The sequence below is a fragment of the Gossypium hirsutum genome, chromosome A06 (genome assembly GCF_007990345.1).
Source record: "Gossypium hirsutum isolate 1008001.06 chromosome A06, Gossypium_hirsutum_v2.1, whole genome shotgun sequence".
Classification (NCBI taxonomy): Eukaryota; Viridiplantae; Streptophyta; class Magnoliopsida; order Malvales; family Malvaceae; genus Gossypium; species Gossypium hirsutum.
Genome location: NC_053429.1, coordinates 25,700,223 through 25,715,209, shown reverse-complemented (window position 1 = coordinate 25,715,209; position 14,987 = coordinate 25,700,223). Strand labels below are relative to the sequence as shown.

At 33.3% G+C, this 14,987-nt stretch overlaps 1 protein-coding gene across 1 annotated transcript; it reads left to right on the top strand.

The window, feature by feature from the left end:
* Positions 1 to 1,895: 1,895 nt before the first annotated feature.
* Positions 1,896 to 3,970, top strand: LOC107962823 (trihelix transcription factor DF1). Its single transcript, XM_016899356.2, has 2 exons — positions 1,896 to 2,434; positions 2,506 to 3,970. The coding sequence occupies exons 1-2, from the start codon at positions 2,097 to 2,099 to the stop codon at positions 3,542 to 3,544; spliced, it is 1,377 nt and encodes a 458-aa protein (XP_016754845.1). The 5' UTR covers positions 1,896 to 2,096; the 3' UTR covers positions 3,545 to 3,970.
* Positions 3,971 to 14,987: the final 11,017 nt, after the last annotated feature.

Below are 14,987 nucleotides of genomic sequence, written 5' to 3'. Positions count from 1 at the left end.
TCCAAACTTTTCTAAAGTTTTTGATTTAGTCTCGAATCCCTTCCAATGGTTGTTTCGGGCCTCGCAGGCCCATATCCGGAACAAATTGTGTATGTATGAATGAAGTTGTTTTAAAGAAAAATTTTATAGCCCGATTTTTGCATGAATGACTGTATTTGTGTTCGATAATGCCTCGAATCCTATCCCGGCCTCGGGTACGGGTAAGGGGTGTTACACTAATTATTTAGACCAATACTAGCATGATTTTTTTTTATTTTTTACTTATTATAAGATAATGATAAAACGATAGTTTTGATCCCTTTATTATGCTCACTTTTGATATTTAGTCTTTATATTTTAATTTGAAATAATTTGATCCTCTACTTTATAATAGCATTAGTTAGCCCGAATAATTAACATCTTTAGCTATATTGGTTAAAATGATTACATGAAGTTGGAATGAGTATTTTTAAGAAAAGAATTAACCTCAACATTTTGACTATAATAATTAAGGGTATGAAATATTTCAATTAATTAACGATATTATATAGAAGAACCAAATTATATCGAATTAAAGAATAGATATTAAATTCTAAATTTAGACATTGTAGAAAGACCATAATCATAATTTGATATAAAACAATCTATGCCTAACACAATCATTTGTGATTTTATTTAATAAAAATGTAATTATTTGATATATATATACAGGCGATGAAAAGCAAGATTGAGATTTTACCACATGCTCTATTGATATTTTTATAAATAATTTTGTTTCAATTTAATTTAATTGGTATAAATAATTATATATTTGCTGGAAATGATTACTAAAAATAATAAAAAATTATATATGTTTATGTCTTAATGAAAATTATTCCTATTTTGTTGTTGATTTAATTACTTTTGATTCACATCTTTTATCATTTATAAAATTTTAAGGAAAATAGCTTAATAGCTTCACCCTTCATACAAGAAGACGATGATTAGGTTAGGCTAAGCAAGGAAATTAGAGGGTCGGGGAGTTTAAGAACACGGATGCATGCAACTGCAATGTCAACATATTGCAGCAGAAAGCAGACAGAAATTAAAAATGGTGGACAGGGGGACAAGAAGACAATGTACTGTAATGAATTCACGTGCAACATCAATTGTTAAATAATCCCAAAGGTTGTCTCTCATGTCATGTCTCCTCTCATACCACGTGGTCCATTTTTTTTTTCTTTTAAGTAGTTTATAAGTATAATTATACTATAACAAAAATAATTCATATTCTTGTAATTATAACAACAATTAATTTAGTAGAAATAGAAATTAAACAAAAATAAAATTGATGGTATTTATGTGTTTAGTGGAAGGCGAATACAAAAGAAATTGTTCCAAAAAACTCAACTTTGTTCTATTGTTCTAAATACAAAATACGAGGACCCTTTGCTATATATATCCTTAACCCCCGGTGTATTAAATTTGGCTTCATCACTCTCTTCTTTCTTGTTAAACTTTAGATTCAGATTGTTAGGCAAGGAATGAAGAAAGATATTGAAAAAAGAAAAAGAAAATAATGATCATATCTATATGATTTTAAGTTTAAAGCAAATCGGATCCAGTTAGATTTTTTCCCATTCTATGTTCATTTGGTTAATTTGGTGAAATTAAGAAGCTAATTCAGTTATAACTAAATACATTTAATCCAATTATTAATTTTCACTCATTCATTATATAAATAGTTGAATTATTAATTTTCAAATGTGATTTAATCACAAAACTTAACTGTATCAACCAACTGAATTGATTTTTAATTTTTTTAAAATAATAATGACTAAATTTTAATTTAATTAAATTCATATAGATATTAAAAATTATTCTATACTATTATTTAAAAAATTAATAATTTTAAATAACAAAAAGATAGATTGTTTTGGGGATAAACCAAAACCCTAACTTCCTTGGAGAGTATCCCGTCCCATGTAACAGAATTTTCCTTTATTTCTTTTAAAAAATAAATTAATGCTTCGTCTCTCACCCTTTTACCTTTTTAAACTTTCCTTCCAATTCTCCCTATATCTGATTATCTTCCTTTGTCTTCCATTTTTATTACCTTAAATAACCAAAGAAAAAAAATGCAGCCAGTTAAATATGGTGCACAGAATCTACAAGAGCGGCTAACGGAGGAAGATGGTTATTCTTCAGTTTTCTCCATTTCAAACTCTCTTCATTGTCAACAACTTTTCCAGCAAAATTTGGGTCCACTTACCCATCAGCTTCTTCTCCACCAACATCAGTTTCAGCAACCCAATTCGGCTGTGGGTTTCAAGTTGGGTCTTGATGAAATTAGTATGAAAAAAGAGGCTGTTTTAGCTTTGAACCATCCTCAACAAAATGGAAATGACCAGCCTTCTCTTTTGGCACCTCATTGTTGGCATCCCCAAGAAGATTCTCCCATCAAACAACCCTTTTGGTAATTTTTTTAAAATGATTTATTATAATTTCTTTTTTCCCAAAATTGACTTCTTTGTTACCCATGTCCAGGAAGTCCCTAAATAGGTGTGATGAGGATAGCATTAGGCAATGTACAAGTGAGAGAAGCAAGCATTTGGATAACAAATATAGGTTCTTTGGTGAGCTTGAAGCTATTTATGGCCTTGGTGGGGAAACTACTCAAGCTGGCTCTGGCTCGGCTGTCACAGGTGAAAATTATTCACCTGCAAATGAGGGTATTCCCATGCCCTCAACCGAATTTCAAGGCCATAATGTAGGTGCCAATGGTCGGGGTGATAATGTTACAACCGGGGTTGACCATGGATCAGAGGGTTCTATTGGAGAACAAGCTTCATTGAGGAAGATTCAAAAGAAGAAGAGGAAGAAGAAAATGAAGGAGCAATTGTGTTCGATGCTTGTTTTTTTCGAAACTTTGGTGAAACAAGTGATGGATCATCAAGAAGGACTTCATAAAAGGTTCTTGGAAGTGATTGAAACAATGGATAAAGAAAGGTCAGCCAAAGAAGAATCATGGAGGCAACGAGAGGCTGAGAAACGTAAAAATGAGGCCATTGCAAGAGCAAACGAACAAGCTTTAGCTTCAAATAGAGAGGCTGTTATTGTATCTTATTTGGAGAAACTTACAGGTCAAAGCATCAATCTTCCTCCAAGGACTCCATTGTTGGTGCAACCAGAAAGTGCAATGGTACCCTTAAATGATAACAATAGCAGGTGGCCTAGAGCTGAAGTTGAGGCATTGATCCAAGTGAGATGCGACTTAGAAGCAAAGTTTAGAGAACCTGGATTGAAAGGGCCTGTTTGGGAAGAGGTAAGCTCTTTCATGGCTTCCCTTGGTTATCAAAGAAGTGCTAAAAGATGCAAAGAAAAATGGGAGAACATTAACAAATATTTTAGGAAGAGCAAAGAAAATGGCAAGAAGCGCTGTCGGCATTCTAAAACCTGCACTTATTTTCACCAATTGGATCAGCTCTACTCAAGAATGTTACCCACTACTTGTCCCACTTCTCCACCTAGTCCTTTGATCAACAATGATATTGATTTGCCTGACACTGAGCTTGGGGCAGCATAAGTTCCCCAAAACCTGATTTTGATGGTGCAGTTTGTGAGAATTAATGTAGTACAAGGAAGCTGCAAAGGAAGCCTTGGAGAATGAGGGTGAAGGAGAAGAAGAAGATGATGATGATGACAGTAATGCTAGCTAGGTAATTCTTTTTTCCATTCTCAAGGATTCTCAGTGCCAATGGTGTTTAGTTCCATAGTATTGTTACTATTAACTTTTGAGTTTGAACTGAATTTACTGACTGTGTATATGCAATATGTTAGGACTTGAATTAGTATCTTCAGTTCCATCTATAATAATTTTTAGTCAAATTAACTGGATGTAGGTCTCTTTTCTTGTTGTGGTAGGCATTGCCTTTTTCTTGTTCTTTGTTTTTTCTTTTGTATTATCTGCACTATGGTCCAAATGGATAGTTTTAGTCCGACAATTCATTTATTTAGTTTCAAAATTTGAACCCTCTCTCTTCAACCTTGTTCTATCTCTCTCATTGTCCATTTAATTGGTTGGAAGTTTTTGGCTTGAAATGAAACAAATAGAGAACAACATTGTCTCTACATACAAACATAAACTAGGCATTGTTTAACATTTTTAAATTTTTAACCACACTTTTTACCTTTCAATATGGTGGTATGAAGTTGTGTTACTGATGAAGCTGATGAATATATGAGTTGGGGCAAAAACAAAAAAGGTGTAGCAGCATATATCTTTAATTTCTCCTGGGAACAGTGCATTGCAATTGGAGAGTACGTGCGGGCATGGGTCCTGCACTGCCCTGCCTTTCCCCGCATGGCATGGGGACGACAGTCACAGAGATATGATATAATACTACAAGGCTTTTCCCTCTCTGTCTTCCATTATAGAGCTGAAAGGAAAATCTGAGCTTATTTTGGTTCTAATGCAACAAATGAGATGACATCACTTGTAACGACACGTGGCTGCACTGTCTTGGATTGCTTATTAGCAGCAGCAATTAACTCTTACACTTCCCTCCACACTGCACCAATAATATTTCCTCGGGTTTATCAAAGGTTTTTTTGGCTGTCCCTTTCTTTTCTTTTTTCCACATTATTCTAATTTTCAATTATTTTTGTTGTGACGTTTCGAGAGGGGATTGGTTTAGCTTAAATGCACTTTTTTAAAGTGATAATTCTAGGACACTTCTAATCACTTAAGTGGATTTGGACAGCAAATAAACAATGATTAATAAATAAAAAAATCACTTCCTTGCTCACGTTCAAAATTTCAAAAAAAAAAATTAGCGAGAATAATAATTACATCATTAACATCTCTATCCAATCTGCAAAGATGGAAAATATCAATTTATACAGCCAACATTCATTTTGTTGAGGGAAAGATTTGGATGTGAAACAAAAGTGGAGGTTCAGACGATAGTGGAGAAGTCTTATAGCAGTTGAAGAGTGGTTGAATTTGTGCTTAAGTGGTATACGAAAAGTTTGGTAGAATAACAGTGTTCGGTGTCTTGAGGATGTAGGTGGAGTCTATTATTTATTTTTATTTTTTATTTTGTAATATCTGTGGTTTGAAATTAGTTTTTTTTGGTAGATAAAACGCTCTTAATAATATGATAACTCAAAAATTCCGACTTAATTCAAAATTTTAAAGAAAAAATCACTTCTACCTTCTCCAACTAGTTATTAGTAGAGTCAATTAATTAGATATTTTTTATTGTAGGACCTCACCATTTATGTTGTTTAACATGTGCTTCAAAATTTATTTGGAAGATAAATGGTCATGTTGAGAGTCTCACATGGGTTTTGATGTGATAGATGATGTCTTTCCATGCCTTGTTACATTGTCTTTAGGGGAGTTGACAAGGATACTCATTACTATCATCTCCGTAAATGGTATGTGTTCGACAAATGTCAAGGCTCCGCCATATTTATGGAGGAGCGCCTTGCATATATTACTGATGAGCTATGGAGATGTTTATCCAATGAGGTTTTGGTGATTTCAACCTCTTTAGTTCTAGGCCCAACAATGATTTCTTTTAAAAATTATTATGCCTTAACTAGTAATTCACAAAAACAAAAAATATAGAGCCCTGTAATTTCCACAAACTCTCTCTTTGTTACCCAATCTTCAAGCGTTTGATTTCTTAAAAAAAAAAACAAAAACAAAACAAAACAAAAATGTTGATCTGATGAAGAAAACGTTGCTGTTTTGTTTCTTCCATGCTTGTATTATTAAGCCAATAGTATTTCCAAAACTCTAAATCATATCGAATTAATAAAATTAAATTTTCATTATTTAATATTTTAAATGTGTTTGATATAAAAAAATTTATATATAAAAAATTTAATAAAAAATTATTGAATGAGATAAATAAGTAGTTAGCTATTTATCACTTAATATAGAAAACATTAAGTTGATTTTATTTTATTAAAAATTATATCAAATTATCCTTTTTTTTAATAAGATATTCAAATTAACATATGTGACTTTTATCGAAAAATATATAAAATATCATATTAATAAAATTTAAATTAAAAAATAAATAATTTTTTAAAATCAATATGTATTTTTACCGAACAACATAATTATACTTAGTACTTATTTTTACTTATTTACCAAACAACTTTCTAATATAAATTTAGCACTTATAAAATTTAGCAGTAAAAATTCAATACTTAATTTTTCAGCATTTAAATCTTCAGTTTATCAAATACATTCTAAGTATTATAGATAGAATTAATAAGTTGAATGCAGATGTTGTATGTCTCATGAAGACTACAGTGAAGCAAGAGAGGGAGACTACCGCTATAATGAAGCAATTAGTGGGAGACTTTAATGGAGAGAGGAATCTTTTATGAACTTGATTGTTGTATCTTATCAAAGTTGAACTTACAATTCTACACTTCAAGGAAAAGATATTTTTGTTGAGATCGTTTATGAGTAATGCCAAGGAGCAATGCTCATTGGTGTCTAGCACAGCTTAAACTCATAAACCTACCATATATTTATTGGAACATCTGTATGACCCTTGGAGCAACAGAAAAATAACTCCAAATATCACAACTTATGGATCCATGTACAAAGAATGAACCCGGGTATACCTTAAAATGATCTGGAAAATAACAATACTAGTATGGATGTGAAACTGCTGTCGAGATGCCAAACCTCAACCGCAACAAAATACCCCGAACTCTACTTGATACACCTATAAGAGAAAAATTAGAAAACTCTCTAAACTCTTCAGAGAGAAAAAAAAAAAAGAAAATCCTTTTGCTGCTAGCCAAAGTGATATTTCGGGTAACATAAAAAATTAGATTTCTAGCTTCCTTTTATTCAAAATCCAATGTTAAACCATAGAGCGATTTAAGAAAACTACCATCAAACCTGACATCCTTACCATAAGGTTATTAGGTTCCATAATCCCTAAAAGTGTATCTTTGAATGAAAAATATTAAATCATTATTGAATAGTTCCAATAAAATATTCTCAGTTAAAATTTATATGAATCCAATTCATATATTATTTTAGTTGTATCCTCTATGCATGTACATCAAGTATGTACACATATCTCATTTAATATCTAACTTTGTCAAATTAAATTAGTCATAAGAATATTTCTATTTTTAATTTAATCCATGTGATAGTTAAATATAATCTTAACTTTCTTTTTATTCTGATCACTTTAACCATAGGTTTGTGACCTGTGGGCTTATGCAACATTGGAACATCTCTAGATTGGACACAAGTCATAGAACAATCACATTTGTATGGTCCAATCTTTTGTTTCCTAATATCCCGAGTAGACTAAAATAAACAAATAAGTGAGGTTTTTCATATCAACTCATTTGAGCATGTCCATGCATTTTTAGTCTCACTCGATCAAGAGGTATAAGATATTGCTCCCATTATGTAAGAGGGACAAATCCTATCTTGATCACTCACATTACTAGAAAAAGTTTAGTTCGAAAATGGTTTTCTTGCACAAAAAAAAATAATTTTTTTGAAAATCGAGCCGATTTGTATAACAATAAAATCTTTATCAAAATCACACTTGTGTTCTTGGCTAGACGGATCCTTATAGTTCTTGGCTTTCAATTGAACGACCTTCTCCACTATTCTCGTACCACGAAGTACTTCGAGTGTGGACTCAAACGACTCGAATTAAAAATATAACTAGAAATAGTTTTCTTTACTTTTAGTGTGAAAGCAAAATCTCTCTCAATAGAAACCGACGAAATTTTTATTCCAGAAAATAGAATTAATACTTAAAATAAACTCTCACTATTTTTGGATAAAATAATAATATATTAAAGTTGTGTGTTTTTAGCCCTATCGGTGCCATCTATTTATAGTGAGAAGAGGTCACACTCTTGTTGAATTGTAAAAGTTTATTTCAATAGAAAAATGAACTCCTAGTTTAACCAGGATTAGGTGGGGTGACAACCTTAGTTAAATGAACTAGAGTTTGTTGTCCCTAGCATTAAACATGAGGGGTTTTGGGGCCTCTTCTATATCGGGTCCGATTACAAGTACTTTCTGGATTTTTAATCCAATACTTTATAATTTAATCCAACCGGATATTTGTTTTTCCTATTTCCCAAAATAAACATCTTAAATTAATTTGTTAAATTAATTTCTCAATTAAATAATTTAGCAACCCAATTCTAATTCTATTAAAATCATGACGACTTTAGCGTAAGATATTCTATGAGAAAATATATTCAATATTTCTACATTCAATACATTCACATAACCAATAAATTTATTTTCATTTTCGATTTTCAATTATTTAATCACTTAATTAAATAATAATTAAAAAAATCATAATTTCATTTTTCAAGGTCATTTCCATTTCGAGAAAACTAGATTCATTTCCAAATGTTTCCTATTTCTCTAACTTTATTCTTTCTATTTAATTAATTCAACATGCAATTTATTTCTGGTTTCAATGAGCTAGAGGTGGGACCGATTAGACATATGTGATTAGCACTTAAATGATTTATAATTAAGTTCTAGCTTTTTGCCTATTAATTATAAACTCATTTAGTCACGAAGTCATTCCACTGTAGTATCGTGACTGAGCTCTCCCCAATGATATACCATTACGAAAGTGACTTGATCAGTGCTCGTCTAATGACCTTGTCATAAGTGTGTTACCCTCATAGGCTATCCTTAATCTCTTTGGGATAAATATGTTCTCCCAATATGATCCTATTTTATCTCATGGTAATCATTACATCTTCATTCATGAAAAGTCAATTACTATTAAATAATAATCAAGTCATTCATCACAAAGATGAACTACTTGTGGCCACGTTCACTTTTCATCAACCATGTAATTCCAATGAGAGGATATCATTTACCCATATCTTGGGCTATGAATTCCATTGTTGTGAATGATGCTACATACTACAAAAGTCGTATTGTAACACCCCTCACCCGAGTCCGAGGCCGGGATTGGGCACGAGGCATTACCTAACTTAAACACATGCATACGATTATTTTCAAATTATAAAAAAAAACTAAATCAAATTTAAAAATTTTCGCTCTTAATCTAAAAATTCTCAATATGGTTTTACAAGACCCAAATCATCTTTGGGAATCTATCTGGGATTAAACCGAACATCTTTAAAGATTTTGAAAAGATTGTAACTTGAGATAGGGGCACACGCCCATGTGGAAAGATGACACGCCTGTGTGGCCATTTTGATCTGGTCGTGTTAAAGGCCCGTGTGGTTTACACGGCCTAAGCACAAGGGGACACTCCTGTGCCCCGAGCCCGTGTGAATTAAATTCAAAATTTGAACCTACAGGGGTTTTCACATAGCTGAGTACACGCCCGTGTCTATAGCCTGTGTCCCTTACACTGCCATAACATGCCCGTGTTATAGCCCGTGTGTAAAAACCTTGACATTCTATTTCTGACGTCAGCAACCAATTTGAGGCACATGGCCAAGGCACACGCTCGTAGCCAAAGGCCTTGTCCTCTACACGGCTAAGACACACGGTCGTGTCTCTGCTCGTGTGTTTACTACCATGCATACTGACTTGCAAATTTGAGGTGCAGGGGGCACGCAGTCTAACAGCACACCCATGGGGCTAACCGTGTGTCACACACGGCCTAGGCACATGCCAGGGTGTCTAGCCTTATGGACAAAAATAGGCTATCTACCAAGCCTTTTTGCCACCATTACTTACACCTACCTATAAAACAATACATACCACCAATTCACACAGCAACATAAAGCCAATTCAACCACAACAAGATATCTAATACAACCACATTACACTTTAACAATCTAACAAAAATTTGATTAGTCATGTGATTTTCTCATCTATGAAATCATCATCATTTGCACTTATCAATAACCAATAATATCCACCATCCATGGCATTATAGAAAATGACTAAAGAGCTATGACAAGCCACTCATTTGGCCCAAAACAATGTGACCATTACAAAAAGACTATTTCCTATACATGCCATAATCAAAATGATAAAACTAGCTATACCAATTGCTTCAGGGATAGTGTGACTAGCTTCTCCGATGTAAGACGATGATTCATGAGCTACTTTGGCAGCACTATAAAAAATGGAAAGGAAAATAGGTAAGCATAAAGCTTAGTAAGTCACATAAACACTACTTGCTCATATTTATTTCTCACCAATCATACAACATTGGTTTGAATTCACATCTCATAATTCGTGTAAAAAGCACAAGTAATCATATGTATACTTACTTAGTTTCCTCTTTTACTAAACATACAATGTAATTGAGCTCGAATGTCATCATTCTCATTTAGGTACCTTTACTACTCACCACATGATAATAAGTTCTCTCGTTTCGATATAAACCATAAATCTCCCATTGAACCATTTGGAATACTACAAGATATTTAATAACCCCAAACATGGGATAAAATGCTGACACCATGTCCCAGACATGGTCTTACACTGGCTAGCACATCGAAGTCGATGCCATGTCCCAAATAGGTCTTACACTGACTTTCATACATCGATGCCAATGCCGTGTCGCAGACAGGTTTTACACTGGCTCTCATCTATTGATGTCGATGCCATGTCCCAGATAGGTCTTACACTAACACTCAACAAGCTGATGCCATGTCCTAGACAGGTCTTACACTAGCTTGTATATCTTGAGGCTGATGTATGTCCTAGACATGTCTTACACTAGTTCTCATAATATGGTCGATGCATGTCCCTGACATGTCTTACACTAGCACACATATCACCCAATGTCATGGCATGAATATCCAAATCTATTCTTAATGTTCAACTGGGAGTCTTTATTACATTAATTTCTCAACATGCATACTTGTATTACAATCAAAACAATTTATGCAATATCAATTCAATTACACATCATAACAATATAGTTGCATTATTAACACACAACTTACCTCAAATTATAAATGTAGGTGACTAGACGATTTACTCCACTTATTTGGCCTTCTCCCGGTCCAAGTCTAGTTTTCGTGTTTCTTGATCTAAAATAATAAAAATTTACTCATTTAACCCCTAAATAAATTTAAGCAATCATAAATTCACATTTTTTGCAAAATGACCATTTTGCCCTTAGACTTTCACAAAATAACCATTTTATCCCTAGGCTCAAAAATTGATTTTTATCGAATTTCTTCAAATCTTAAGCCTAGCAGAACCCTTTTTACTCTTATAGTGACCCAAAATTCCCATTGTTTCACAACATTACTATCCATTTTTCAAACTTTACAAAATGGTCCTATTAGGGTTTTCATGAGAAGTCCTTTCACAAAAGTTGTTTACTACACAACTAAGATTCATTTTCTTCCATAAAAACTTAGCAAACATCATAAATCATTTCATGGAAAATCCCTACACTATCAACCATTTTGCAAAATGATCCCCTCATTAGCTAACTCATGCCATAAGGGTTCTAAAAGTACCAAAACTATAAAAAATAAGCATGTAAATCACTTACTTGAGAGAGATATAAGTGGCTGAAATTTCAAGCTTCCAATACCCTTATAATGGCTAAAAATTTCGTTGGAGGAGAAAGGAAGAATGAAAAAGATGAAGGCTAGTCTCTAGGGTATTATTTTATCATACATTAAGTCACCAACTCCTTTGACTATTTGATTTTCTTGTCCCCTGTGGTCGGCCATCAGCTTCTGAAGGGTCTAATTGCACTTTAAAGACCCCCAATTTTGGTTCTCTAGCTATGTGGTACATCTATCAAGTAAAATAGAACTTTTACCCCTTATGCGATTTAGTCCTTTTTCGAAATTAAGCTCACAAACGCTAAAACTACATCACCAAATTTTTCATGCACTAATATAATCATGTTATAACACCAAAATAATAATAAAAATAATTTCTTGAATTCAAATTTATGGTCCCGAAACCACTATTTTGACTAAGCCCAAAATTCGACTATTACATGTATACCCAATGCGCCAACTCTCGATTCCTTATCTATTTGAACTCATGATTTTACTTACATCAAAGTATACGAGTTACGCATACATAGTCCGCCATCCACTCAGTATTAAGATGTGCCATACTTTAAACGTCACAAGTAAATAAATCTATAATAGGATTCAGGATCTCTTCTTCTTTGGTCAATCCGATGTACTGTCAATCTAGTAAGTCACATCTATGTCTCTATATTTTGGGAGTCATCTGCTTTGATGCCTAAGACAAGACATCTTTTAATTTAACTTGATAGATGAAAAATTAGTCTTTCAAGCAATTAGACTAAGGACATGTTTAGGTTCATCTACTAATATAAGTTGTCTTTCCATATTACGATCTGACAACGTAATACCGCTTAGGATTAGCTAAACATTAGACAATTAGTGAGGTAATATTTGCTTCTATTTTTCTTTACATGTAAAAACCATATCAGGACATTATACAAAGGATATTAATGTAATTCATGAATAAGTTGATTAACAAATATGTTTGAAAAAATTACAAGTGTACATAGATGAAAATACTACACTTATGGCACCATATCCAACAATCCCCCACTTGCTCTAGTGAAGTAAATGAATGTTGGTAAAACAAATCCCTAGGGTTTGTCTTTAGATGAGATATTTGACTACATCCACTATTCTGTCAAACACTGCCATCTCCCTTGTGATACTTTCTATCACTATGTTTTGTCCTTATGTGTAGCTATATTTGCATTGTTATAGTGGCATAGCTTTTTCATACCTCATATTCGACCCTCCATAGTGAAGTTAACAATGTAACCCTATTTGACACATATTCACACAATGGACCTGTCGTCTAGGATAAAAACGCAACCCGATATTGATTTCCTTAAATCTCTATGTTTTGTCCTTATGTGGTTTCTTTGAGGTTTAACTATATTTGCATTGTTACAGTGGCATAGCTTTTTCATATGATAAACTGTAATTTATACATTTTTATCCCATGCTTAGCACATTTATGGATGGTTTCTCCTTAGATTTGGTGAATTCGATGCTCTTAATCCTTTAATTTCATGTTTTATACTTAGGTGAGCATAGAATAGTAAAAGGAGCGAGAAATGGGCCGAAAATAGAGAAAATTGACTTACATGGGAAATCAACACGGCCTGGACTTCCTCACACGGGTGTGCCACACAGCTGTGTCCATTTGGCAAGATCGAAACACGGCTTACATGGGTAGACTACACGCTCGTGCCTATTCAACAGCCTTGACCACGGGCTGGAGTAATCACACACAAGCGTGTCCCTACCGAGCCCAAGTATAGCTCTATTTGGAAAAGGCCACTTTTGAGGGCTCTTAGGCATTCTAAAGCCTATTTAAACACCGGAGGAGGCACTTAGAATAGACACACAGAGTAGGAGGCAAGGAATTACTCAAGGGAAGCCGACTGATCCATCTCAGAAGCCGGATTCATCGTCAAGACTGAAGATCTCTCTTTAATTTCCTTTCAGGGGTTTTGGGTTATCTTTATGTTTTGTTATCTTTATTCTTTTGAGATGTTTTCTTTCTTAGTTATGAACTAAACCCTCTAAATACCTAAGGGGAATGAAACTTAAGACAGATCTTGTTATTATTATCTGAATTGTATGATAAATATTTGACTTGTTCTTAATTATGTGTTCTTAATTCTTGTTTTAGTATTCCAGGATATTGATTCAAGTTAATGCTCTTATTCAGAGGAGGAATAGACCCTGTCTAAGAGTAAATTTGTCGTAATTAAGCGGAGTTGATTGCACACTTAGAGATAGGGTGATAAAATTTTGCTGGATTAGGGTGAAACCTAATAAGGGGATCCATAGATTGAGTTAGTGCAACACTAGGACATTAATTAGAAAGAGATTTCAATTAATCAACCTAGCGTTAGACGTTATTAGTCTCGAGAGAGATAATAATATAACTTAGGGATTTCTACGGATCAAGTCAATTGAATAAATGTCTGATTCAGAGTCAAATAACAAGTGAAGTCTAGGTGGATTTTTCCTTGGGTATTGTTTTAATTAATCGAGTTATCCCAAAAGCTTTTCCCTATTTTCTCTCTGTGCACCCTTAGTTTAGTTAATTAGTTTAGATAAACAAATCCTTTAATTTTTAGGCTAGATAATAAAAAGAAAGTAATTACTAGTACTCTTGGTTCATTTGGGTTCAACAATCCGGTCTTGCTAAAGCTATACTACTATTCGATAGGTACACATGCCTTTATCGTGATAATAGTTAGTTTTAAGAATGATTAATTATAAATTTTTAAAACCTATCACAAATATCACATATTATGTTTTTGGCGCCGTTGCCGAGGAACTAGGATATTAGGAACACTCGATTTTTATTACTTTAGCCATTCTACTTTATTTGCAATTTAAATTTTTTTCTAATTTTTCTTTTATTCGTTCTTAGTAGGTTTTTATAGTGTATGACTAGAAGAAACCTATCAGGACCATTATTGTTTGATAGTGAGATCATCGCACAGTTCACAGAAACTGAAGAGAAATAAGGCAAAGCTTACGATACATAGAGGAAGAGGAAGAGGACGATACTTCAACCACAACCGAGGAGATGGCTGAAAACCAAGAAAATCCACTACCTCCTGCAATTGCTGATAATCAGAATCCTGCTCTACGTACTATGTATGATTATGCTAAACCTTCTTTAATAGGAACTAAATCGAGCATAGTTAGGCCTGCTGTTGCTGCAAATAATTTTGAACTGAAACCTAACACAATTCAAATGATCCAATAGTTTGTTCAGTTTGATGGTTTGCAGGACGAGGATCCCAATGCTCACTTGGAAAATTTCTTAGAGTTTTTGCGACACTTTTAAAATCAATGGCGTTTCTGATGTTACCATCCACCTTCGGTTGTTTCCCTTTTCATTGAGGAATAACACTAAACAATGGTTGAACTCATTACCACGAGGTTCAATCACTACTTGGGAACAAATGACAGAAAAGTTTTTATTAAAATATTTTTCATCGGCCAAAACAACC

Bases quoted from the DNA above. Each gene is read 5' to 3' on its own strand.
- LOC107962823 (XM_016899356.2), top strand. From the start codon at position 2,097: ATGCAGCCAGTTAAATATGGTGCACAGAATCTACAAGAGCGGCTAACG. The intron at 2,435-2,505 runs GTAATTTTTTTA...ACCCATGTCCAG, and splicing joins CCCATCAAACAACCCTTTTG to GAAGTCCCTAAATAGGTGTG.